This window comes from Copidosoma floridanum, unplaced genomic scaffold (genome assembly GCF_036245765.1).
Source record: "Copidosoma floridanum isolate Cflo_tuat_1 unplaced genomic scaffold, Cflo_Japanese_pri ptg000030l, whole genome shotgun sequence".
Taxonomy (NCBI): domain Eukaryota; kingdom Metazoa; phylum Arthropoda; class Insecta; order Hymenoptera; family Encyrtidae; genus Copidosoma; species Copidosoma floridanum.
The window spans coordinates 10263495-10290680 of record NW_028321907.1 but is presented as its reverse complement, the minus strand read 5'-3'; the positions used below and the strand labels follow the sequence as shown (position 1 = coordinate 10290680).

Genomic DNA, 27186 nt, shown 5'->3' with positions numbered 1-27186 from the left:
AAAGAGTTCCAACACGTAATTGAATGGTACGTGCACGCTCGCTTCTCTTTTTTTCTTTTTTTTTTTTTTTTTTTTTGGTACTCTTTTCGGTTTGGCCAATCGAGGCGATTGCAGGAAACGGCCACTCGAGTGCCATTAATATATCAAGCTTGGTGCTTTGAAGCAACGATTTCGAGACGATTTGTTTTTTAATAAAAATAAAATGAATAACTCGAGAGTTAGGGGGTGTGAGCGAGAATTGGAAAAACACACCCTCGTGTCTTTATAGACCGAGGACCAAAACTTTCGCGAGTGGTGCTCAAATAACCCAACACCTGTTGCAAGGTATGTCGAAATCGGTACCACCTTGAATTTATGAAAAAATCGGGGCTAAAATAAACAAACGAACCGAAAAATCGGTAAGTCCTGAAGCAAAAAACCGATCAGGCTAGGAGGAAAGGAAAAAAAAGGGTCCCCATAAGCAACGATATCTTCATACACGCATTCCAGTACGAAGGCACCACGTAGCCGTAATAACATGATCCATCGTCGACTAGCCACCATATACACATGCCATAAAGCTACCGCTGCAGTATCTATACTCATCCTCTCGAAACGAGCCGGAGTCTAGCAGTAGAGGGGATGGCCGGAGCAAGGCGCACATATACACACACAGGCAAACCCAGTGCGTTCCTCCGGCGCGCGGCGCAGCCAAGAGCATCCACGGCGAACGTTCGCCGAGCAGTCGGTGCGGAAACACGCGTCTAGCCGGATGCGTCTACCGGGGCTTTACCTGTCGTTACACACACGCATATGGCGTGTTTGCGGTGACCGGTCCCGAAAAACTTAATCTATTGTTTTTCAACGCTGATGCCCATGAAAATTATTTCACCCAAATTGGTGTTTGTTGTATTATATATACCCAAGTGTACGTGGTTTTTGGTGCATCTCACTGTGGTGTGTGTGTGATAGAGTGTGGTTACAAAGCTGATCGCGATCGAGCGATGATCGGTAATTCATTCATCCCGTGGATACACGCATGCGAGTGGATCTGCCAAAGAGCCAACGGGTTTGCAGCTGCTTACTGATTGAGAGATGGTCAGCTTCAAGACCAACAATGTCCCAAGGTACACATCGCCGAGTTTGTGTTTATCAATTGAGGGGTTCATGAATTCTTTCTCGATTGCTGTTGAGATCGACGATCATTCATATCGATTTTTTTTTTTTTTTTTTTTTTTTTTTTTTTTTTTTTCTATAAAAAACAATTGCAAGTGACCGATCGGCGATTAATCCATTCGTATGTAATATTTTCGATGGTATAGGCTCCACATGGAGTACGAGTAACAATTGTGCTCTTCACAAAGTTAAAAGTGCCCCCAAAGGACAACCAACTCGCTCTCGTTTCCCCAGCATTAACCCGCAAAGTATACAAACACAGCGCGTCTAATTAACGATCAGGCCGATACAATAATAGCCGCTAAAGGGCGCGGGACGCGTTTGTGCCTCCGTCCCGGGGATTATCTCCCTGTCCCGTTGATCTCCTAAATCGAGAGAGAGAGTCCCATGAGCTGGCCATAAATTATTGTACAAAAGCTCACCTGTCTCGGTTTTTCCCCCCTTTTTTTTCTCCTTCGGACAAATTCCTGCACGCGCGAAGATGCAACAGAGCCAGGGACCGTTTCGCACTTCGCGCAAGATAAAACACCCAAACGATTCGTCCCGAGCGACAAACACGTGTCGTCTTCACCGCACACGCGCCCCTCCGATCCTTTGGCACGGCTACGTCCATCTGTTCCCGCAGCTAATGTCCAACGCGATACGCCGTCCGGATACACATCGGTGGGTATACTGCTCTCTCGATCTTCTCCACACTTTTTTCCGCTACGTGTGTGTGAGTTTGTATACGCATGTGGGCACGCCGTACAATAGTCGCCCAAAGTGCAAAGTCTGCTCTCTCTTTTCTCATTCCTTCGGCTTCTCGCTTCTTCTTCTTCTTCTTCTTCTTCTTTTGTCTCGTCTTCATCACGTGTTTCAGAGATTTTTCCTCTCCTCGACCATCGAAAGCCATCGCTATACACACCAGGCACTGCCTTTCTCCGTCTACGGATCGAATTTCCATCAGAGCTCTATGCTATGGTATTTTTCTCTTGTCCTTTAACCTTGTAATTAAATTTCTTCAAAAGAGCGACGTAATCCTCGTATACGATCTTGGCCACTGAATCAATGGCGAGAGAGAGAGTCTCGATATAATTGTGCTTTTAAAATTTCCATCGCAATTACTACTTCCACCCTGCGAATAGGTACCATTAATACGAAAAAATGGCCTTTTTGTGTTGGCTGCCCTGCTTGAGTTTAACGACACGAGGATAGTGCCGGAGTCCGTGCGAAGCTATGGAAGCAATGCAGGGTTAGCGTTGTTTTCGAGAACGGCTAAATGGCCCGGGTATGATTGGAGTTGATGTTGCGTGCGCTGCTTGAAACTTTCTGGGTATACGATGTGTTCTGATATTGTGCCGTTTAGGGGCGTTTTTATGGATGGTCGCTGGTTATTGGCTAACCAATTTTTAGTTTATTCCATGCAAAGTGTCACGAGGCAAGAATATTGATAAAAAGAAGCTTAGGTACTGTATGGTCTAACGCTTTGTTGTTCCTCAGTTGTGACGGCGAATAGACATTTAGGGAATGTACTTGTAGAGCTTGCACCTCGACCAAACGTATTTGAAAAGCGATAAAGAAAGTATTTTGTATTTTGAAGCATCTGTTAGAACTGTGAGCGATAATCATAGTTTCCAAATACTTATTATTCATTTTCTAAATAAATAAATAAAAAAAAAAAAAGGTCTAGACTTTTTTCCCTCATGTCCATCCAACTCCATTCAAAATAGCCCACGAAATGTACAGACGCACATGTGCATAGGTACAGATGAGCCATTACTCCCCGACCCAGCGTACGTTTATAATTAAATAAGCCCCTCCCGTGAACACAGTACTTGCATGTATAACCTCCTTGCACGCGGGTAGTGCGGGTACACATATTATACAAGTGCCTGTATACAAGGATCGTACATGCACATCGGCCCCGTTCGCAAGACCGCCAGCTCGTAAAATTGCGGTTACGTGTTTGGCCTCCGTATATACCACCTCCGCCTCATTCGCAATTTTACCCCGTACTCGCTCTTCTCGTACACGCGTATCCTCATTTGTTCGCGTAGCCATTCCTCCTCTGCCTATAAGTATTTTTTTTTCTATCAATCCCTTCTTTAATTTTTTTTTTTTTTTTTTTCCTCCCAAAGTGGCAAAGTAGATTTGATGCTTCAAAAGGATTCCTCTTTGGGCCTTGTATCGGCTCGTGGGTGAGGCTCGAACGAACAATGCGCTGCGGGTGAGAATGGACGGAACCGGAACGCGTGTCTCATGACTCACGATGCCCATACAGTATACATCAGTTTTTCTCGTCTGACTAGTTTTTTTCTTCCATTCTTCTACCATTGTTTTGGCTATCTGTATTTCTTGCTCGCACACTCCTGTTTTTTTTTTTTTTTTTTTTTTTTCAACCAAGAAACCTTTAAAAACCACTTTCCTTAATATTCCAAGCGATGCGTGAACTCGACGACCAAATCGATCGATCGATCAAAATATAGCTAAATTTCAACAATTGACAAATATATTATCAGCATCGTATATATATATATATATATATATATATATATATTTTTTTTTTCCGGAAAAACTCGCTTACGCCCACCCTATGCCTTACCAATACACTCTTCCTCTCTTTCGTACTGCACCAGCAAAAACTTCCCAGCGTGTCATCCATCACTTTTGTCTCTCACCCGCGACGGCACTGCAGCGTCAGCCTCCTCCTTATCTCCCTGTCCGAGGCAACAACGGAGAGGAGTTTCTTGGGCCACATCGCACCCTTTTCTCCCTCCCCCCCTCTTTGTAAATAATTTTGTGTGACCCTGGTAAAAAAAATATACGCCATAAAACCCAAAGACGGTGAGCAAGTGCCAAAATCATATATTTTTTTTTTTTTTTTTTAATACAGTCGCGCGTAGGCGAACAAGTCCAAGGTCGTGAGACCGGAAGAGCCGAGCAGCCGGGCATGTCCGATTCCGATGTTACAAGTAGACTGCCACGTGTGCAGTTTGTATCATTTTCGTTGTCGCACATCAAGTGCGGCCGATCCCTGGTTTCTCGCGGCAATAAAAACTATTATCAGCGTGCACCGCGATGCCGAGTAAAAATAATTTAATGCATCGAGGAGGCCGGCCCTGTGTAATACCGTAACGGTTGCACCTCTATTTTCTCGGTCATCCGGTTTATTGTTGACGGTCCTCGGGGCATAACCGAACAACGACTAAAAAAATATAAGAATCATTTTTCTTTCTTTTTTTTTCTTTTATTTATTTATTTTTTTTTTTAATCTACGCAACTTATGTATACACACGACATGCGGTGGCTCTTGCCAGAGACAAACAGTTCGTTGGGCACTTATCTTTCAGCCGTACACTATACATGGAGTGGCAAGCGATTCGAGGCGACGGAGCTTCTTTTGCAATTGTTGCGATAAGAACTGCGAGTCATCGCCCTTTATTTGTGCTTTTTTTTTTTTTTTTTTTTTTTTTTTTTTTTCGTCTTTATTACAACTATACCAAGATTACAACACGTCACAAGCGAGGGTGCGAGTATATACACAAATTGTTTGTACATTGGAAAAAAATTCCTTTCTTCCGAGATGCAATTACTACAGCCAACAGCCGAAGCGCAACACTTGGCGAGCTTTTGCATAAATTTACACCAAATCACAGCCATGGAATACTGCAGAGCGCGCAATAAGCTACACGTGTACGTACACTCGAGTGGATTTTATTAAATAACATGTACGTACAAACGAGCTTCGAAACAAAAAGTTCGTTGGTATACCAGGGCTCCTCAACCATACTATCTGGATTTCAGGGGAGAAAGAGGGACTGATGTATATAAATGTGTACAGTTCTTGTTATTGTATAGAAAGGGAAGTTATAGCAGTGGTAGTTTGGGGCTCGCCTTCCGAGTTCGGAGGCGCGTTGCATTTCCCGTCACGTTCGACGACTCCTATATGGTTTTATACATATATACGGATGTATCGAGCTTACCGAAGCGAAGACTCGACGGCCTTTTCGTGCCTGGCGTTGTAGATACATGTATATACTATACCTCGTGTCTCATCGCAGGTAGCAACTCGGCACCATCGCTGCAATACTTACTTCATGGGCGCAATTTTCATTTTCCACGTTCCACATGTACACTGGGATATATGTATATATACCTGTACGTAATTTTTCCTTCGCTTCGCTCTCCGTCGTGTATATGTATATGGGTGCGCGTACGTATGTACAAGAGGGGCAAGAGAGGCCGGGACCGATAGTTCATCGCACCAAGGAGGAAATGCCGTAATCGCACTTTTCTTTTTTACTCGACGGCTCGCTCGGCTATTCGCTGCTTATTTACGCGTTCGCGTTTTTCGATCGAGTTCTCGTGCTTCCTCGGCCATCTGTTAATTACAGGTGTTTCGAGCGAATGGTTTTTCTCCCCCCCCCCCTCGTTGCATAAACGAGTGGACGGCCCGACACGTGAGGCATGCGAGCGATTGCCGGTTGGGTCGTTGCTGCTGACGAGAGATGGGAGAATCTTCGAGGTTGATGGATCAATCGCCCCGGCTCGAGTGACATTCCTCCGAGTCTTTTGCGCCGGTGTCATCGTTAAGTTTTTTCATCGCTATGTCGATGCTTTGGACACTTACTTGCACATCTTTACTTTTTTCTTTTTGACCGTCACTTTGGCCATACCATCTATGTATGACTGGGGTGACACTGAAAACTAGTATCAGTCGCCACGAAAGGAGTTATCTGTGAAGCTGCTTGAGGTCTCGTTGAAACAAAGTACTCATACAGACTACTACTTTATTTTGGTACAAATTGTATCTTATGAACTGCTGAATTTACTGACACAACGTGTTACACTTTTTTGGTCTATACGGGCACAACTGCACATAGAGATCCTTTTTATTCAACAACGCAATTCGATCTTCTATATACAATTGAACGCGTTTCTCACATTCGTCTTCGACCGATACAAAGCTATACCCCTACGAAAAGGAAAAACTGCACGATTTCTCAATGCTTTGACGATCCCCCGTATTTTTCACGTAAAACGAGATAGGACGAAACGAACGAGCAATGATTAACTCTTTAGGGTTGAAAAAAAAAAAAAGAAACGCAATAAGCGACAGTATGGCTCATTCCTTGCAAAAAAAAAAACACACCCAACGAGACCCAGACCCCACAAGTACTCTGCACTATAAATCCACATCGCGCGATAATCCTCGAATCTAGCTGGAAAAAAAAATACACGAGAAAGGTGGGAGTGAGTGGAGGGGCGTGCAATTTTCAAGCGAACGCGTATCCTCTGAGACGAGCTCTTCCCAGGGATATTTCGCGAACGGCAGATCGATAAAATCGTCGAAGGCGAGCAGTCTCACGAAGCTTATCCGCTTACACTTCCGCGTGGAATTTTTTTTTTTTTTTTTTTTTATCATCATCGCAGTTGTTGTTATTACTACGTAACTGGTGCCACATCGCGTGGGGAGTACAATGAGGGGAGGAGAAAGGAAAGGAAGGCTATACAAAAACGGTTTTTCAGCGCCAGTAGCAGCTGCTATGGGACGCCAGGCCGGAAGTATAATGCAGGTACAAAGCCGGCGTTCTTTCGCATGGTTTGGTAATTGGTAGCAGGTGAACGAGCGATGGCTCGAGGAAAAAAAAAAAAAAAATACAAATATTACATCTATACCCACTCTGGCACTATCGACTTTTCTAGAGGGAAAGAGAGAAAGGGTGAAGGGGGTAATTTTTGCGCCCGTAGGGATATAACGGAAGCCTGAGAACATTCGGACTAAAAGTGGTACTTGGGAGGGAGTATTTTTTAATTTTTATTTTTATTTTTTATTTGCCAAAGTTTACCCAAAACTCCCTCCACTCTCCCTTGGAGCAAAGTAGTTTGTAGTTAGGTAATTATAATTTTACGCATGTCGAGTTTTCTTTTTACACTCTCGTAAAAGTTCAAATTAAAAGTGAAGGGGTATACATACCTTCGTAAATTTTTTTTTTTTTTTTCATTCCATCCAGCTAGATTAGCGCTCTCGGAAAACTACCATCCTACCTTTTTTCCGTGGTGCCTTTGAGGGTTTTTCGAATTTCATAAAAATTTGCATTACGCAGCGAACATACTTCGAAACACGCGTTAATACCACCAAACTCTGGATGCTTCAGCCCTTCGGTCGAGGACATTAGGCCACTCGTCGAGTACTACCACGTTTGATCTTTCAGTTGGAGAAAGTATTAATTTCAACCCCCTGCTCCGAAAGAGCTAATTTTGTTTGTCCATACTTTTTCAATAGCCACATCACATGTATTGATGTTATACGCATTACAATTAAATTAATCAACACTTGGTTGGATAAATCAACATAAACATACACACATTTATATCTCATACCATGCAATCAAAGAAATAAACATACATCTCTTGAGACTATTGCTACAAGATCCGACAAAAAAACACTCGATGGCTCTCAATACAATTAAAGTAAAAAAAAAAAAAAAAAAAAAAAAAAAAAAGAACCTGTACATTTACACCCTTAATAATGTCCAAAATATCCGCAGCGAGCAGTTGACGCCACATCGCCATCTGCCAGGAAGTCTGCGCAGCTCGTTGCAGTTGACGCACAGCGGCGGCGGCAGTGCAGGCCAGCATCGTCACCACCAGTTGCAGCAGCAAGCCGGCGAGCATCCCCACAGACATGAGCCAACGGCCTTGTGCTGCCAGGCGCCACCCCCGACGACCAACAACTGCAACACTGTGCCGCGCGGCTGTGCCCTACATCCGCGGTGAGTAAAGTCACTATCCGACTTATCCTATCCTCCTATGCGCTATTACGTGCTCCGAGCTTTCGAGAGCTTGCGGCGAAGCTCTGGTGTGCGCTCGATGGACGTATACATTTCTTTTTCATTAAATTCCTGCCTTTCGGTCAAGTGTAGCGAAAAATTGTTTTTACGCCAGTGGAACAGGATTTCGGGCAAAGAGATACCATCATCACATTCCGATGCACAGGCCAGGGCTGTATGAATTATTTTTTTGACCAATAATTTTACTTTGCTGAAGTATACTTTGAAAACGGACAGCGATGATGCATTTTACATATCAAGTGAACTTTTCAAATCTGTGAGCTTTCGATTCTGTATGTTGAAATTAACTAGACAAAAGTTTTTTTAGTTCAAAAAGTAAATTATTTGTAATCGAAGGACTGCAGGGTGTGAAAAACATTGGAGCTAACTTACTTGTTAATGGATGAATTTTATTATTTTTAACTAATTTTTACTGCATTATCCTCCAAACACGTCGTTTTTCTACAACTTTTTTTATTTAATCTTCTAGTAAGACATCCTTTATACAACTGGTTGCTTTCCTTTCCTCGCAATTCTACCCTTTTTTTTTGTTTTTTACCTTTTCGACCATTTGTCAGAGCATAATCAACATAAAAGTCGCAAGAAAAATATAAAACAACAGCAGGCAGAGCAAGAAAGAGGAAAACACAAAGTTCAACGACTCCATCGCCTTACAGCTTGACCGCGTTACTTGAAAGTTTTCCCTCGTATATATACAATCAAGTCCGTCAATCGACGCAAGTGCTCGAACGGTGTTTTTTTTTTTTTTTTTTTTTTTCGTAAGCTTATGCCAAGTAGGTAACGATGTGTCCCGTTAACGACTACGAGTGTGTCGGACTCTCGGACAATAAAGTGTCATCATAAAATTATCCAGTTTACCGGCTCTTTGCACGGAAAAAGTACAAACGGAAGCAGCATACAACTACCGTTCCAAGTGCGCGTGTACTCAAGCTCGGGATTTCTTATACATGTAAACTTTGCGCAAAACAGCCGAAACCCAAAGTCAACGAGTCTCCGCAATTAATTGCACCCCGGAACTCTCAACTCAGGCAACAAAGTCCCTGTGTCTCGCGACAGGGTATAACTTGCAGCCCAGTACACGCGAAGGAGGAATCGGCCCGAGGGTTGGCGCTTCTTTGCCTCATATTTCCGAAGCGCCCGGGAGCGTGACGACGACGGCTCTCGCGTGCGAGGCATTGCGACGCTCGTAAATAACTCCTCGTTTGCTCGCTCCTTCGTCTTGTACTTGTTCCGACCGCGCGGGGGGTTGAAATTTTCTTTGGGAGCTGATGTAGATGCGTCTCGTTAAAGTTCACGTGTTTCCGTGGTGGTGTACCTATCGGGAAAAAAAAGAGCTGCGGATGTTGGACGAGTACTCAGGGAAAGTGCGTGTTCGTGTAGTGTACGCGAAAAAGGGATGGGTGCCGGAGAAAAGTTGGAAAGAATTTTTTTCTACGTGGTTGCTTGTGCTCGGGGTGTGAGGTTTTTCATAATTTTCTTGTGGCCCTCTTGCCACGTGTGATTACCCAACGTGATTCATTCATCGTGCCTGTCATGCAGTTGACATTCAAGGAATTTTTTCCACACTTTTTTTTAACCAGACTTTTAATTTGCCATTTTGTGTAAATCGTAAAACTTAATTTTCTTTTCCTTCCACGTAGGTATAGACTTTAATTTTTTTCCCTTGAATTTCATAGAATCAACTTTAAAAATTTGATTTAAAAAATCATACGTTTGATATCCGTATTATTGATAAAATTACCAATAATCAAACGTTGAGTACAACTGTTATACACTTCATGATTTCTCGTTTTGATAAAGAAACATGTTTTTTAAGAGTACTCGTACTGTTCCTAAAAAGTATACGATATGTATCATCGGGTGCTCAATAACAACGAAAAATAAAACTACAAAATTTGTAGAAGCAAAACAGAGCAACCTCGGTTTCACCATTCCAATTTATAATGTCTTTATCCAGAATTTCGTCCCTTACTTCGTCACACCATGTCGTATACGTATAATGACACGTACGGTCAACCCGGCCTTATCCCTGACTTTGATCTTCGGCGCTTGGGCGGAGGAAAGAAGCCGGTGCTTTGGGGTTTAATTTCAAACGGCGCAGCCAGCCACGAAAGACCGATAAGCTCACCGATGGCTACTGTTGTGGCCTTTTTTTTTGTTATAACCTGTAGAATCGTGGAACTATTTGTACTTTGAAGAAATTCGCGTTGGCTCTCCGGCACAGGGTTCTGTGTGTTCCAATGTTTGATCGTACCAAAAAACGCTAAAACGAGTATCCTTACATTAAATTATGTATGATTTATTTAACCATTGTTTTAAGGCACTCACCTGCTTTGGATCTATAGTTTTACCAGAGAAAACATTCCAACGACTCATACGTACACAATGAATATTTAGCAGTTGAAACAAATTTAAAAAATTTGCTTATCAAAATTTTTTTTTTTTCTTTAAAAGAAGTTGTGTAATAAACGTTAAAAAATATAAAAATCAGCCAGTCCAACCTTATCATACAAAGGCGTAGTGTTATTCTTCAATATTAATTTTCAAAACTACATTCGCTTAAAAAAAAAAAAAAAAGGAATAGTTTATCATCCACGCAACTAGCTCAAATAAATCTAATAGTAAACCTTATCCAACGCAAGTAAGGCGCTCAGAGTGAAAATTTGCGCGAGCGGCGTAGGGGTGCTAACCGAGTTCGCATTAATCGAATAGCGGGGAGCCTTCCCAGCTTGCGAGCTCTCGAATGTATATACACATACACGTACACGTATTTTACAGAGGGGCCATACTAGAAAGTCCGTATACGGACTATTACCGTCAACTGCAGGGGAGGATATAATTATGATCGAGATGAGTTTTCGGCAATATAGCCCGACGCATCTGGATGACTCACGTATTACGATGTTTTAAATTGAGTTTGGGCTTATACCCCGTAAATATTTTTAACCTTATCCCGTGACATTTATTGTGAAAAAATAATAATTTTGCATGAGTAAGAAAAACAAATCTTTGCAAAACGAAGCCTATAATTTTCAAACACCCTTATACTTACGAGATACATTTGCATTCGGTACGTTATGCAGTCACTTTCCAATCTCAACGGAAGCCGCAGCGTCCGAGGAACCCACCATTCCCATACCTATACCTACTGGTGCACTACGGACTTTAATTAAGCCATTATCGATATCCATCTGCGGAGAATTTCGGGGACCATTTCCTCAGAAATGGCATAGCATCGAGTCCACTGGGACGCGTAAGTTATCTCTGCACGCTTCGGCTGTTATATGATTCATATCTGCGTGCGAGCGGAGGTTCGCAGGTGTAGGGGACCGTTTTTGCGAGTTGCCGTTTGATTTATCACGGTAATACTCGGGGTTTTATTTCTTTTCGAAGGATTTGCCATTAAAGTATCGATTGTGGATGATGCTATTTAGTTTCGAGGTTTATATACCTACGTGTATATTAAAAAAAAAAAAAAAAAAAACTGTTATTTCCCATCTACGAGACAAAAGAGTTTGACCACGTGAAAAACAGAGCTAAGCACATCTAGTCCCTTTCAAATCAACGCCAATCTAATTTCGACTCGATCAAAGACCTCGAAAGGGCAAAGAACGCACAAAAGTGCCAACCAAGCGAAACAAACGCGAAAGGATAGGGGGTGTAATGTGGGTCGCGAAAATCCGCGACTAACCAAGAAAGAACGAGAGCTCAGCGGCTGCAGTGGGGTGGTTGGTGGTAACTAGCGATAACAAAATTGTAAAAGATAGCGATGGTGAAAAAGAAGCACTATAGAGTGAGGAGGGAGTGGGGCTGTACGTGTGGGTAGCAGCGAGGTAGAGAGGCTCCGAATAGTTGTTGGAAGCGCACCAAATGTAAAAGCTTCTTAGCTAAACCCCTCCCGGCAAGCTGCGTGTGACCCCTTTTTCTTACTCACGTGTGTTGCGTTGACGTCGTTTTTTCAGATTTCTCGAGCCAGTGGCGTTGTAAGACTCGGGTTTTCCTGATGCACCGAGACAACGACGTACGACTGCGCCTTTTGTACGTGTCTCGCGGAAATATACTGGGTAGGTACGTTCCACCTGCGATGGTTTTTTTTCCCTCTACACGTACACACGAGAGGGATCCTTTTCACTTCTGGGCTTAACGCGCCGCGTTAGGTTTTACCTTTGACTTGGAGAAAATCTAGGGATTCTAAGCGAGGATTTACGTACTTATCGTTCTGTTGATAAGTTATTTTATATCCGGGACTCCTCTTTCACGGGAATTCTCCGTGCAGGGCTAACGTTTACAAGTTCATCAAAGGCCTTCTTGTGCTTTTTTCAAGTTTTATTGGTGTTGTTTGAGTGATTTCACGTAATCCTCCATCTATAAAAAAAAATCTTAAGCAAACCATTGGCAGTTTTAAGCTTTAAAAGCTGTTTGTCCGAGAGTTATGATTTTTATCCTCAGACCAATAAGACTTCTACATTGCCCGTAAACTAAATTGAAAAAAAAAAAAAAAAAAAAAAAAAATACTCCAAAAACCCAATTTTATTTTAATCTGAGAAATGTAGACTACCCTAACTGTTTTTAACACACACTGTACAATCTTCCTTTACATTTAATGAGTATTTACTCTACCAATAACCCATACGAGGACCACACGGGCCACACAGAGCAAAAGAGAGAATAATAAAAGTGGCTACATCTAGCAGGGCACTAAACATTCCAGAAATCCAAGCCACAAGCAAGCCGTGCTCTTTTCTATAGCCCATACACATACGCGCAGACACGGTTAATGAGACTCGTTAAAATCCACGGAAACACATTTACTCGTAATATTTTTCTCCTCTCGGTCGTATATTTCTCCCTAGCGAATTTTCTTCCTGCTGTCTCTTGCACGCGTAAGCTCGCTCTCTTACGTATGTATACGTGCACGTGGCGGGGAACGTTGCAAACAAAAAAGAGGAAGCTCGAGCTTTACCGGATGTAGTTACGCTGCTTACGAGCTTATCGGAGATGATAAAGAGAGTAATGAACCGCTAATACTCGTTTGTGGGCGAATGATTATTAATACTTTACAGATTACTACATTTTTTAAATCATTTTTTCTAAGGAAATAGTAAATAAAAAAACGTCTAGGGAATAAGAACAATCGCAAGTGTAATAGACGATTCAAACAAAAAAAAAAAAATGAATATTCTGCGTATTTACCAAAAACACTTTGGTACGTGTTTCCATTACAGTGCTAATTATTGCAAATAATTATAAAGCAAAAAATAATGTGTCCTCTTGAATCCAATTAACAATACGAAAGTCGAAGAAGAAGAAAAAAAAAGAACCACCAAGCAATCGATGCGAACCGAGAGATCTGAATAATCGGATGTCTGACCAAACGCTGATATTTTCCCTTAAAATCCAAAAACCCCGTGCTCCTCGCAAATAAGTAATTCAAAGCCCTTGGAGCTTTCGTTGGGCGTCTTCAAATAATCCCAGGGCAATCAACGAATCCTTCAAAAGCTCCTCGCGTGCCCTGCAAGCACCAGATAACCGGATCGGAGGGAAACGAAAACCCACAAAAGGACAAAAATCAACGCCAAAAAGAGCTTTTGCCCGAAAAAACGCGCTCATCCCCCCGAGGAAGATAAACGCGCGGAAAAATGAAAGAAACGCCTAAAAATACTCGCGAACCCCCTTCGAAAAAGGAGCAACGAATCACACTCGAACCGACACAAAGAGCACATTGAAATTAGAAAAAGGAGGTGGGGGTGGGCACCGAGAGATAAAAGACGGCACGTATAGGGTGCCCCTGTCGCATACGCGTGCAAGCTCCCTGCCACGGACAAACGCATTATATACACACACCCCAAAGACCGTATACGGGTGGGATGAGCGCTTGCGCTCGCGAAGCGGGGAAGTTTGTACGTAGGGTCGCGAGGGAGGGAGGGGGGGGGGCAGGGACCGTGAGCACGCCTGCCGGCAGGCAAGCTCCAGCCAGTCGTGCCCCCGTCGCGCTTTCAGCCAACTGCATCGACTCGCGGCTGCTACTCTCGGAGCATCGAATCTATACAACACTAGTGTACAAAGGACACTCACCCTCCCACTTCTGAACAGGACGAGAGTACGTACGCAATAGCCGCGTGCTTTTGGCTCATCGTATATTATTATCTCGCGTGTGAAAAAAAAAAAAAAAAAAAAAAAAATGAAATAAGGGACAGAAAACGCGAGTGCAAGCAAAGGAGGAAAAGGAGGAGTTGTGTAGGTGCCGCAAAATCCGCCCGGTGTTTCCCCACCCTCTTTCCATCCTGAATCTGCCGGGACTGCCGGTGGCGTCATCGACCTCCGAGAGCCGGATTGTATGTGCAGCACGACTGTCTCGCTCTCTCTCGCTCTCTCGTTCGCTTCGGAGCAGACACACCGCCAGAGCCTCTGCCTTTTTCCACTCACCATCCTCTAGGACCTCGAGAGGGTGTTGCGTGTACATACCTATTGTGTGCACCGTTGTTATCGCTGCGCCGAGAGAGGGGCAATAGTGTACGCGGGGTGCAAAAAATTCGATTGCACGTACGAGTGCATCTGAGAGGATGTGGGAGGAAAGTTCAGAGTCGCAGGTACTGGTGTGGGTGTATATGCGTGCTCGGGTAAGGAGCTCCTCGTGGAATAAGAGAGAGAGAGAAAAGGGGAGGCGTGCATGCACCGGAAAGCTTGCAAAGTTTCGTGTACACGTCGATAGGTCGGTGCAGTTTCAGGTACGAAGGATGCGCTAGGATCGATGGGGAGTTTTTTGATGCTGTATTTTTAAATCAGTGTATTGTGAGGCCATGAGTACCCAAATGATATCTTACAAAAATGGCCAGTCTTTGAAAAATCACAATAACCACTGGGAGTTTGTAGCTCGTACGCCCATCGCTAATGGTATACGGATGCGACTCGGTGCTTACGCGATCCACAAGAGCGTAAAGTGTGAAAAAAAAAAAAAAAAAAAAAAAATTAATTCCCGCTGAGACTCCGTGGCTCGTCTCCCGGGAAATGACGACCAAGTGATTTTACGCGTCTCGAACGGGAACCCGATGAATAAGCCGAATATAGCGAATTACCCTTCGCTGTACCAAGAATTTAATTTAAGTGCTCTTTTTTATATGATACAGGCCAACGCTTTTTTTATTGGAAAAGCGCCCGGGCGTACAACGTATTCGCAAACAGCGCCCAACCAGAGGGGAAAAAGAAATAAATAAACGTTATGATGAAAGCTCTTCCCTTTCAACTCGATTATTCACGAGCTCTAATGCACAACTTTATGTCCTTTGCAGCGGTACAAAAAAAAAAAAACAGACCCTGTCTCTATTTCTCTCCCTCCGGACCGGCGGCAGAAATAATAAACGAGCCTCTACGTGTGTCCAGAAAAAGTGTTCGTGAGCCAAGCTAATCTAGCTCGTCCACCCGCGCGATTCATCGGGCGACTTGTACACCTCCAAACGCGCACTGCCGATGGGATTGTAATTGGCCAAAGGGGGATCAAAGCGCGCTATTCTCAAAGAGCACTGGTACACAATTTTCGTGCCTTCGCCGATCGAAATTCCGTGGCTCTCGTGTTCACCTCGACGTCACTTTTCGAGACGCGGCTGTTGGACAGCGGCGGCGGGGGGGAAGATGTTACGGGCGTGCGATCGACCGAACGCGGGGGACTGCTGTGTAATTCGCCGAGAGTTACTGCCGGCTCGTGCACCCTTGTGTTTTGAATGCTAATCGCGCGATCCCCTCCCTCTGGCGCGTCCCGAAGGGGATTTTGCATCGCGTAATTTGAAAAGTCATCGGGACGGCCTGGATTTGATGCTTTTTGCGTCTGCGCCATCGTTTCGTGCAACGCGAACCTACGTTTTTACTAATGCAAAATATTCCTTGCCATATAAACAATCGTACGATGTGCCACCAAAGAGCAGAATAGGTATATCACACAAAGGGACGTAAATTACAGTTTGCTTCGATTGAGCCATTAGCCGCGGAACTCCCCTCTTGTGCTCCACGTATGAATGATTCCCGTAGTAAGCCTGTACGAGGGTGGAGGCGAGAAGCCGATCCCCGGCATTGTCCCCCGTTCCTGCGGAAATTCCCCGATACGAAGCCGCGAAATGCCCAGCGGGGGACCGATACTATACTGCACTGGATGTACATGCGTTTTCGCCCCTTCGCTTACTCATTTTCATTCACAATCTCTTCAGTATTTGGATTTGTCCGTATTTTTATTTTCGGTAAGCGCTGAAACGATGATGATAAATAAAAAGGGAAAAAAATTTTTGGCATACCGATGTGAGGCAATTGTTTCTCTTTTTACGAATACTCGGGACTGGATACAGAGGGAAATAGCTAAGTAAAAAATACATTTTTCCATCTGTGCTTCAAAGTCGGTGACATATCACTCGTCCGAGGAGAGAGTTTACGTTTAAATAAAACGTTTTCTCCCCAAAACACCAAATACCAAAGTACACGTTTTCTTTATCCTTACAAAGCATAACCACCGCCACTATCCCTAAAAAGTGCATCGCATGAAAAACATTGAACAAAAAAACCTCTCAGAACTCAAAAGTTAAAGAAAAAAGGTGCGACGAAACTTCGCTAAAAAGAATCAATGGTGAATATAACCAGAAGCAAAAAAAGGAGCCTTCAGGAGGGGATGGAAGAGTCGGCAGGCCCTAGGAGGCTTAGGAGCTGCTCCCACTGCTGAGAAGGCAAGGCCTAATCGATCGGCTCCTGGGCTGTGCTGTAATTTTCGGACGCTGCTGCTAGAAGACGGAGAACCAGGCAATCATTGTTCGAGGCTGCCTCGACTACCGGCTGCCAACATGTTCACGTGTCTTTGGAATTTTTTAGACTGGTAAGACACGCTGGTGGTGCAATGTGGTTGGTTTCTTGGGAGGGAAGAGATTTTTTTTTTTTATAGGGGAAAAAAGAACACAAAAGTTTTACGAGCGCGGAAAAAAGTTTGAAATAAATGAAATCCAGCTCAAGTCCGATAAGAGCGGATGAAAATTTGAAAAGGGGTGGCAGGGGGGGGGAGAAAGTGGACTGCAGATGAGGGCTACGTAGGGGTGGCTTATAAATGTTGCAAGTCTGTCTCGGCGCGATGCAGCTGTGCACTCCAAGTTAAAAAAGCTTTAGGATTCTGGTAATTTTTTTTTTTTTTTTTTTTTTTTTTTCATTATAGACGAGTAAAAGGAAACGAAATGAAAGAGTGAGCCGGACAAAAAGTCTGGACAGTTTAAGGTGAATTTGGATTGCGACAAAGTGTCGGTGGGAAACGCGGTCTCGTTTGCTCTCAATTATTGGTTAGTATTTTTATTGGAATGTTATTTCTTTGAAAAAGAATATGGTGGTGTTTAGCAGATCTTAAATCACTGAAAATAATAGCGATGGCTCTTTTTCACCGTGTGCTACACAGTTTTCTCAAATTTCACACACATTCGGTGATTATTGACCGTAACAATCAATAGCTGACGTATAATTGGAAATTCGAGTGACATTATTCACAATAAAAATAGAAACGCACCCACACGCGCGCTACATTATTCGTAACGATTCGTCGACATGACGAGATTAATTTTCAAGCTCTAAATTTCGTATTTCTGGAAAAGGATACAATCAGCTTAGCCATTACCGATATATGAATTGTTTGATCTGACGGGGCCAATGTACACAGAGATCACACAATTGGATATATAGAGCCCAAACAACGTAATAGCTGATTCAATTTATCATCCGCGACGACAAACACTGAAAGATAAAAAAAAAAAAAAAACACGTACTGTCCCAATCGATTGTGCCCCTGTTTATGTAGCTGATTACCACATCTCCTACCACTGATCGATTTGCCAAGTCGCTAAAACGAGCAATAATCCAATTTCGAACCATTGCACCATCGTCTCGAAGAAAAGGGCACATTTGTTATATCATTTCACAATGGCAACCCAGTGTATGATTAATTTACCCTATCGCACAATTACAGTAGAGCAAATTATCGCAAATTATCGTCCCAAATTTTTACGTACCCAAGAAAGCGTAGAGATTAATTTAAAAACAGCACATTTTTAAAATATACACAAAATTTCCTTAAAAAATTACGGAAAAAATAAAAACGTGGACACTCGACCCGTAGGCGCACGATCCATTGATATCGAGAAAGAAAGAAGCGTCCAACAAAATTTTTCAATCCTCTCTCGGAGAAAGAGAAAGAAGAATCTTTTACGATCGGCCATAGCACTTTGTGTAAATCGTCCGGAAAAGTTTTTGGACGAGAGCAAGTGACACTAGGTATAGGTGCGGCGGGGATTATCTCAGTATCTCTGATTTTATCGCGCCATGGAATAATGTGTCATGTGTACATTCAATCCTCAGTCTTATCTCGGCTTAGCTATCAGTTATCGGGGCCATTTTTTCTCGCTTTGATTAGTTTAATATTTTTCGTGCACCTGTTTTACTAGAATTTTGAGCTGTTTGCTCAAAAGCAACTGCAAAAATTAAAGGATAAATGGGGTTTAAAAAAGAGTTCACTAGACAAAGGAGTATACGAGCAAAGAAAAAAAGGCAATAATGGCACACCGAAGAAAGTTTTTTAAAGGTAACACTCTCATCGCCGAAACAACGGAGGGATGAGTCGCTACCGCGAAAGTTCAACAGCGGCGAAATCTCTATGCAAATTAACCGGTGGCTACCGCTCGCTCATCCCCTCTCGAGGTAATATTACCTGAATTTTTTTTTTTTTTTTTTTTTTTTTGTCACCGTTGTCAAGCCACGGCCGTAAGATGCGTTGGTAACGTTGGTAATTTTACGAGCTCACTCCGCGTACTTTTTTACGCTGCTCCACTGGTTAATAAGATGTCCCCGAGCGCTGCAGTGGAGTTTTTAATTTTAAAAAGTCATCTCACACTTGTGGTACTTGCTCGTATACTTTTTCTTTGAATACTACTTTAAATTGCTTGATTATGGACAATTTTTTTTACGATATGATGTTTTAAGGGTGTTTTAAAAGCAATCAGGGTATCTTTTTATATTGAAGCTTTTCCGATAATTCAATTCAGCCGAACTCGGCACGGGACAGGGTGCAAGTGAAAAAGTGGTGACCTATTGAATTTGCCTCCAGCAGCAGTTGGATTTTCGGTCCCTTTACTCTGTCCTACGTGCAATTATTTTTGGTTTGATACAATATTGGAATATCACTTTGATGGAGGTTCGAGCAAAAGGAGGTTTTAAACAAAACTGTAGTTTATACCAATGGAAAAATTGCAATACGTTTGATGGGTACTTGGGAAGTTTTAAAAATATGTCATGCGTAAAATAAAAAAAATATTTTAAATATAGATTTTACAACAGTTGGATAAAATTGTATTGTCAAATGCTAGTAGAAATCGAGGAATGTACAATCATTGCTAACATACGAGAAAGTCTCAGTGGGACTGAAAAAGGCTTTGTATTTATTTTCGAAAAACAGGAAAATCCCCAAGAAATGCGAGCACCGCTGTTTCAAATCAAGACCCTCCAAAGACCCCGACTTCACTTTTCACGCGTGACAAATTTAGCTCAGAAATACCAATCTTTTAGTTAAATTCTAGCAAGTAGAGCTTGGCACCGTAATCAAAGGATAAAGCCACTACTCCTTAGAGCGATCCCAAAGCCATCCTCCTAGGGGGGATACATGCAGGCGGTCAAAGTGCGCCCACGCTGTGCCTATATGTGCTGGCGGATCTCATTACTCGGCGCGGGACTGGCAGCCGCTTTGCGGGCAACCGCTGGCCCCGGCGTTTTCAATATCATCCGAAATTCTCGCGCTGAGAGATATAGTTCACACGTTAAGGTGTGTGCATGGGGGATGTAGTTGCTATACGTATACCAAGCACCGTTGGCTGTGGGGCTCGAAAGGGTACTATGTACCTTTTCCTCCCCATTTGCGGGTTTTTCTGTGTTCCCCGTCAATCGAGCACTTGCGGGGCAGGGGTTGTTATGTCGTACTTGGTGTTCCTTTTTCAGATAAAGTGATACTTGAAAAAGGTGCCTACTATTGAAGCGATCAATCAATCCACACTATTATTAAGCGCATTGAAAGGCAGCGATGTAAATTTTGATAACCATGACAAAATATCCATACTGTTATTTGTAATTTTGTATTTTCATCAATGCACTCACTCGTGTGTTATTATTCAAATTTAAATGTGTTATGGTGGTTATAATAATAATAATAGTAATAATAATAATAATAATAATAATAATAATAATAATAACAATAACAATAATAATAATATTTCTTTGTTTTTATTTTGCAGGCTTGACCAGCCGGTGACCAATTCAACCTCCGGTATGGACAGCAAAAAGGTAATTTTGCACAATAGTTTACGTACAAGATGAACCAAAGGTGACTGATTCCATAGAGTAACACGAAGCTGTGGTAAAATTACTCACTTCACTACTTCGTTGGCCTAATTTAATATTCGTAAAGTGAAATTGAACCTCTAGATGTGCATATATAAAATATATTTTTATTATTTGCTGAGCCTTAACATAGCTTGTAGAATCACAGGTTTTGTCTTGTCATTTCTCGTTACTGATAGAAAACATATGGAAAATATAGAAAAAAAAAAAAAAAAAGAAAAAAAACTACTCTATATACTGTACATGAAAGCTTCGACAAACGAGTACACGCTCACATCCAACCCAGGGGAAAACCATTTCCCGAGCTGCCAATCTTTATTTTCAGGATTGCACATGATTGTTCGTAATCCAACGTGGCCAATTAAGGTGAATCCGAGGAAAGAGCGAACACTCCAATGATAATACCATTTTGGGCGCATAGCTAGAAATATCGCATTTGTTTCTGATTTGCTTGTACGTTGTATTCAATCAGAGAGAGTGACAGCTTTTGCATTCATTTCACCCTCGTTTATTTTCATTTCCAGCTTTTCATCAATTTTTAAAAGCCATCATTGTACTCACGTTTTTCCTCCATACTCGTATGTGCTTGTGCAGTCCCTACAAGCCCTTGTGGCGTTTCCACGTGGAAAGCATATACGTCTATTTACAACATTGTAAACACAAGAGCAAAAAGCTCCAAACCTTATGCATAAATGTATCGAAATATATCACCGACAGGCGTGCCTAAATTTGCAAGGTAAAGGAAACAACAACCGCAATAAATTCAAGCAGCTCCATCCCACGCGTTACAAGACGCCGAAACGGGGGTGTCTCGTGCATCATCCCTTACATGCATAACCCAAGACACCATCGGGTGGCAAAGCTATTACACGCAACGTGCCTATACATACACGTAGGCAGCTTGCACGTGTCACCCGGCACTTACCCTCCTCCTTGCCCCCGTTGCCCGATCTCGCGGGCGTGGCTCTCGTACTCCTCCCTCCTCGATCGTGCACTCGGTGCATCGTACTTGCATACCATTATATTATATCGTATATTATGGTCGTGGTAGCATCAGCCAAAGCAATATACTTTTGTCAATACTTTTCGCGCTTCTCATCCCTTTGTTCGTCTTCGGAAATGCTATATACATAATATATATGTATAGCACAGGAATTGTTGTTTTGTCCTCGGCATCTGCTCCTCTGGCAGCTTGTTTTCTCATGTCAGTGACGACTATGCATGGGCACGCCCTTCCCCGTCTTGCAACGACGTGTTTTTTCTATCTCTTCCTCCGAGACAATAACCGACAGATGTAGGTCGCGTCGACCCTTCTTTTTTTCCACCCAAAACTTTATTCGGCTATAATGTAGGAAGAAGATTACCCTCTGTCTGTCCGAAAATTGCACTGCCAAACTGTTGATTCGTTTTGAGCCCCCGGGCCTCGCTTGCTCGTCTCAATGCCTTCACGTGTATTGTTGCATATTACTCTGAAATCCGCAAAGTCCTAAGGTATCCATCATCTCTCGCGGACCTTTTAGCACACCTCTCCCGATGACACGCGATATCGTATATAGGTAGCTTATTTGACAAATCTATACTGCGTACATAATATATATGGTAGAACAATGTCGCGAAGTTGCCAAACAGTATGTTAAAATTAATATTTACCAAAGAGAAATTATCTTACACGTGCTCTTCTTTTGGAACAATTGTCAAACGATATCAATTTGGCATCGATTCGTCTATTTGTGTAGGCAGTGAGATTCGCGCATTGCTTTAGCGACCAAGGAATAATTTCTCAAAGGGCAAAAACACGATTAAAGTAAAAGCCACCCATCGATCTCCTGTATGCAGTACATAGGGGAAGACGATGAGCGTCTCCTAGTTTGGCTTTCTCTTTCGACCACCTCATCCCCACGGTAGTTGGCATAAAGTTGGCGACGCACGCGCGTGTCTGCACGACAAGAGTTGCGGAAAGCAAGAGCTTACTCCTATGGTACAAGTCTAATGAGGCGCAGAGGATTCCGAACGGAAGGGGACAACCGTCCGGGTGATTGCGTGCTAAAATGCAAATCCAAAGACGGCCCTCTCTCTTCGGGTTTCCGGCGCAGTGGGTGAAATTAGCACGATCGTAATCCCCACGTCCTCTCCATTGCGCACACCACCTTTGGCCTCTCATCTCTCCTGTCTTTTAGCTTCCTCTCGACGTAATTTCCTCGAAAGCGCTTTAGTGCATGCGGCAATTCACTGATGGCTATATGGGAATGTACGTTTATTGGTCCGAGCCTCTGCTGGTGTTTTATTGTTTGGCGATTCAAAGTGCGAGGAGGATGAGTCAAATACCGGTGCGATCCTCGAGGGACCAACAATAATGTTGACGGACACTTGTTTCATGGGTGATGCTCCCGCGCGTCAGTTTGTACGTGGAAAATGTTCATTGATGACATCGGGAGGGAGATCGGATGGAATCGTTTCATTTCGCGTTCATTGTGTGCTCGTGAATAATCCATAGGAGGAGGAGAAATGAGTTTTGACGTACATTGTATCGGCTGATTGCGAGCACGCGTGCATTATTCATTCGGAGATGGGGAGCATTCTTATTTTTTATTTTTTTTTTTTACTGTGTAGAGCTTCAAGGGGGGGAAAAAAATGAAAATTATCTGAAAATATATCCATGCATTGCGTGGGTACAATATTACATCGGAGGAGAAGCCAAAAGAAAGGAGCAGCGAAAGAAGAGGCATAAAACCTATAGAAGGGGGGGGGGGCAGAAAAGGAAAAGAAAAAAAAAAGAGGGTAGTATAATCCGGCTCGGCGGATATATTGCGCTCGGCCTCGTGCTCGGGTGCGCTAAGAAGGCTCTCTTGCATAATTCCGAAGGCGCTGCCGCACTACACGAGAGACCCGCGAGTTCGTTCGCCCGATAAAGGGAGGGGGGGGGGTGGAGAAAAAAAAAACAGAGTCACTCCATATACAGTAGGGTACATCCGCGACGATTGCACCGCGATAGCGTTTGGGCCGGGCAAAGCTCGATAATCGCTTTTGTCGCATTCCATCGTATTATATTATATATGTTATACAGCCGCGAGAGAGAGAGAGTGCTCGCAGCGAACTATTATATTCTCCGGGGGAGATGAGGTAACTTGAGAGGGGGATTAAGGAGGAGAACAAGTGGCGCGGAAGCGAGCTCGATTTCAGGCTGCTTCTTCGAGTCGATTAATTCGACGAGAGGGGGGGGGATGCGCTTCCGCGACCCTGCGATTGCAGGTATGTATACGGAAAAAGGGGGGTGGGACCCTGTATACGGGGTATTAGCGAATAATTAAGGCCGAGACGAGTCGAGTTTGATTGCATCTTGGGAGTCGTGGGGGGAGTTTCTTCGTCTCAGAAATGATATATCGACGCTCCGTGGACTGATGTCGTTTTTTTTTTGTTTTTCGCGAGGAGGGTTCTGGGTGGTGCTGGGAGTGAATTTTAAATTTCTCAATATTATTTTTAACGAGAGATGACGGCAAGGGGTATCCCCCGGCTTCCAACGAGTATCCCCGATCTCGGGCAGAGTTCCCCGATCCTGAAAGTTGTAAACCGATTGACGCCGGTGTGTACATACTTACTTGCTTGCTTGCATATATACTTTGGGCAAACGCACGCGCCGGGAGTCTTTAACGAGTTACGAAGGGGGGGGGGGAGATCCCCTCGATCTTCCGTATGCACATCGAGCTTGATTGGGCTGTGCAAACCGGGAAGGAGTTTCTCCTTTGATATACCTCGCGGATCTACATCTCAACTTTGGCTCTCGCTCGAGCGATCTTCAATCAAGTCTAGGCCGGGAGCCACTTGTTTGCCAAACGAGACGTTCTTTTTAGGCACGTGCAGCTGAAAAAAAAAAAAAAAAAAAAAAAACGACCGATTTCTCAATAATCCGAGCGTGAGTTGTGCAATGTGTATAATAATATACTTTTCAGCCTCGGTTGTTTACTCGTGCCGTTGTTGCACCATACGTTGTTGAATAACGCCTATTTTACCACTGATCGGCAAAAATCTCGTTGTTCATGTACTCGCACTGGATTCGCTTCTTTCGGCTCTCGACAACTTATTAATATGGTTACATATGATTCCAAGGTTGTATATGTCCATCGTATTCATGATACACGTGCAGGGGCATCGTCAGCAGAGGCTCCGATGCCGTAATGCAGGACGTTCAGGCAAAGGTGCAATATCACCCCTTGTCGTCGGCTCGTTTACTAAATCTAGTGTACTCGGTTGCTTACCTGCACGTGTGCACATACATCGTATGCGTATATATGTACATGGTCAAAATGGTATGGAGGCTTGTCGCGTGACTTTAGACGCTCGCGTGTACATCGGTACCGTATAGGCGTCCAGGTTCGATTGAAAGGACGCGACTGGCCCTATACGTGTCGTAATACTACCGCGAATCATTCCACCGATCGTGCAAATGTGCGTGCAGTATAAGTTGGTTTGGATGGGGATGATGGTCAGTGGATCATTGGGAATCGCTCGATTTTCCCAGTCTGTCGTATACAGAGCGATTTATACAATTAAATATAGGTGTGTATCGTAAATGCCTCTCGTGTACCTATATATACTCGCAATTATTTAAATAATGGTAATCAAGCGCTTGCTTTCGTTAATTGGAAACGACGCACGCGAGTGGCGTGGGTTTTGTGAGCTTTTGCGTTGGCGTATACTTAACGTGATGTGTGTGCATTTCGATCAAACTTTGTGATTTTCGTTATACTGGACGAGCTTTCGTTGACCCATTATGTATTATCCGTTTCAATGTTAATACATATATCATACAATATGACCGGTATATCGTTTGCGAAAACAATCTCACGTAAGTACAATGACGAATTTTAATCATCCTAATTGACGAAATGCGTTGTACTCGAAATATTCCTCGTAGAAAATACACCAATTGATCATTAGTGAAATTATCGATTTACGGATATTAGCATACATGATACAGGTACTTTTTGAACAGCCATTGACACGTTTAATAGTACATCCTCTGTTGAATACACGTTATACATCGAGAGCTCTGTATGGAATGGCTCGATGCATTGATATGCGTTGCTGCTGCAAGTATAATAGGAGTGTATATATACGTCGACGTATAATGCGTGTACAGGATGAGTCTGTACACTGTGTTTGGACTCGTAAGTCAATACGAAACACCGCTGGTATGCGTATACGTATAGGATAATGAACAAGAAGGTGTTTCATGAAAGTAGCCCATAACATATGGGAAATGACGTGATGCGTGTATATATATACATCTTGAAAGGGTTATTGGTGTTTTTAAAGCTGCAATGGATGCTTTTTTTCTTTACCCATACACTGCGGATTAAATGGAAATCGCGTTATTGTCTGATAAAATTTTAGAAAAATTTCTTTTTTTTTCAAATTTTTATCACTTTGCTTTTACTTATTTCACACAGAAAAGCTTGAACATTAAGGGTAATATACTTTTAAAGCACAACCGTTCCGAAAAAGTGCATTATATTTATAGTCTAACAAAAGATTTGTTTTTTTAACAAACTTTAAGCCAAAATTAAATGTGGACTTTATTTTTTTCTCTAAAAACTAATGGTTTGCAACAAAAAATGTTCTGTTATGGGGAACAAAAATCCTACTGATTTTTAAAGAAACAAAAAAATTTTTTTTTAAATTTTAATAGGCGTTTAGAATATAGTCAAAATAATTTTTTTTTTATATTACTTTAATAAAGATTACACATAAGTATTTTTTTTCCTCAAATGTGCAAGAAAAAATTTAAAAAAAATTGATACCAACTTACCATTTTATTTTCCGTGAGCCGTGCCCGGGGATGGTATCGAACCTTCGCCCTGCGGGATAGGAGGCTGCGACGTTGACCGTTGACCCATGACGTCTCTTCGAGCACTGGTTATTAATTAACTTCCTTATACAGTATCCAAGAAGTGGAAAGCCATTAAATTTTATACTAAATATATATATATATATATATATATATATATACTCAAAGTATGCAGAGCTCCACATTAAATCCTTGTATTAATCCTAACAAAAAATGGAAAAATCATTGAATCCCATTTTTATAATTAAATTCTATTAAAGTCTTTATAAAATTAAAAAAAAAAAAAAACCAGTAAGTGAATTGTGGTAAGAACCTTTGAAACGAAATATACTTAACGAAAATCATTCGTGTATCGAAATTGTCACTATTCTCACACACCGTACCACCTGCACCGTGTGACACGTACACGAAGTAATGAGCCCTCGCAACTAACAACGTGTATAATACCAATATCTACTTAAACACACACATATATACAGATTATTGCACTTGTAGGTATTCCACGACTCCGTGATTCTATACTCTTTACATCCCACATGCGCACACCCTCATTTCTCGCGCAAAGTTCAGTCGTCTCGTCAATCATCCGGCAGCAAAAGGTAAAAAGAGCTCGTGCAATCGATAAAAATATACAAGGTAATATGCGCGTGACGCGTCTCTCCTATAATAAACTGAACGCCGTACGTATAACAAACACTCCATGCAAAGCGAAACCACCAGCGTGAAACTGATTTTGCGCAAGCACAAGCAATGACCGCGAATTTTTCGTCCTTTGCAAAGTTTATCGACCCTCCTCACGTCTCAACACATAATTCGCGATGTATATGTTAAAGCACAGCGTCGCAACTCCATACCCTCATCCCCCGAACTAATTTAATTATCGACTCGTTGCCCGTTACCCCCATAGCTATACACTCCCTCTCCGGTCCTCATCCCGTGCAGCTTAAAACTACCACC

At 42.7% G+C, this 27186-nt stretch overlaps 1 protein-coding gene across 1 annotated transcript in view; it reads left to right on the top strand.

Moving 5' to 3' along the window:
* The first annotated feature begins 761 nt into the window (after window positions 1-761).
* LOC106639841 (uncharacterized) overlaps window positions 762-27186 on the top strand; it is a 101712-nt gene continuing 75287 nt past the window's right edge. The window contains exons 1-3 of the mRNA XM_089596452.1: window positions 762-1106; window positions 7686-7910; window positions 20279-20327. Of these exons, the coding sequence (XP_089452578.1) occupies window positions 1075-1106; window positions 7686-7910; window positions 20279-20327 (306 nt within the window). The 5' untranslated portion in view covers window positions 762-1074. The remainder of the gene's footprint in view (window positions 1107-7685; window positions 7911-20278; window positions 20328-27186) is intronic.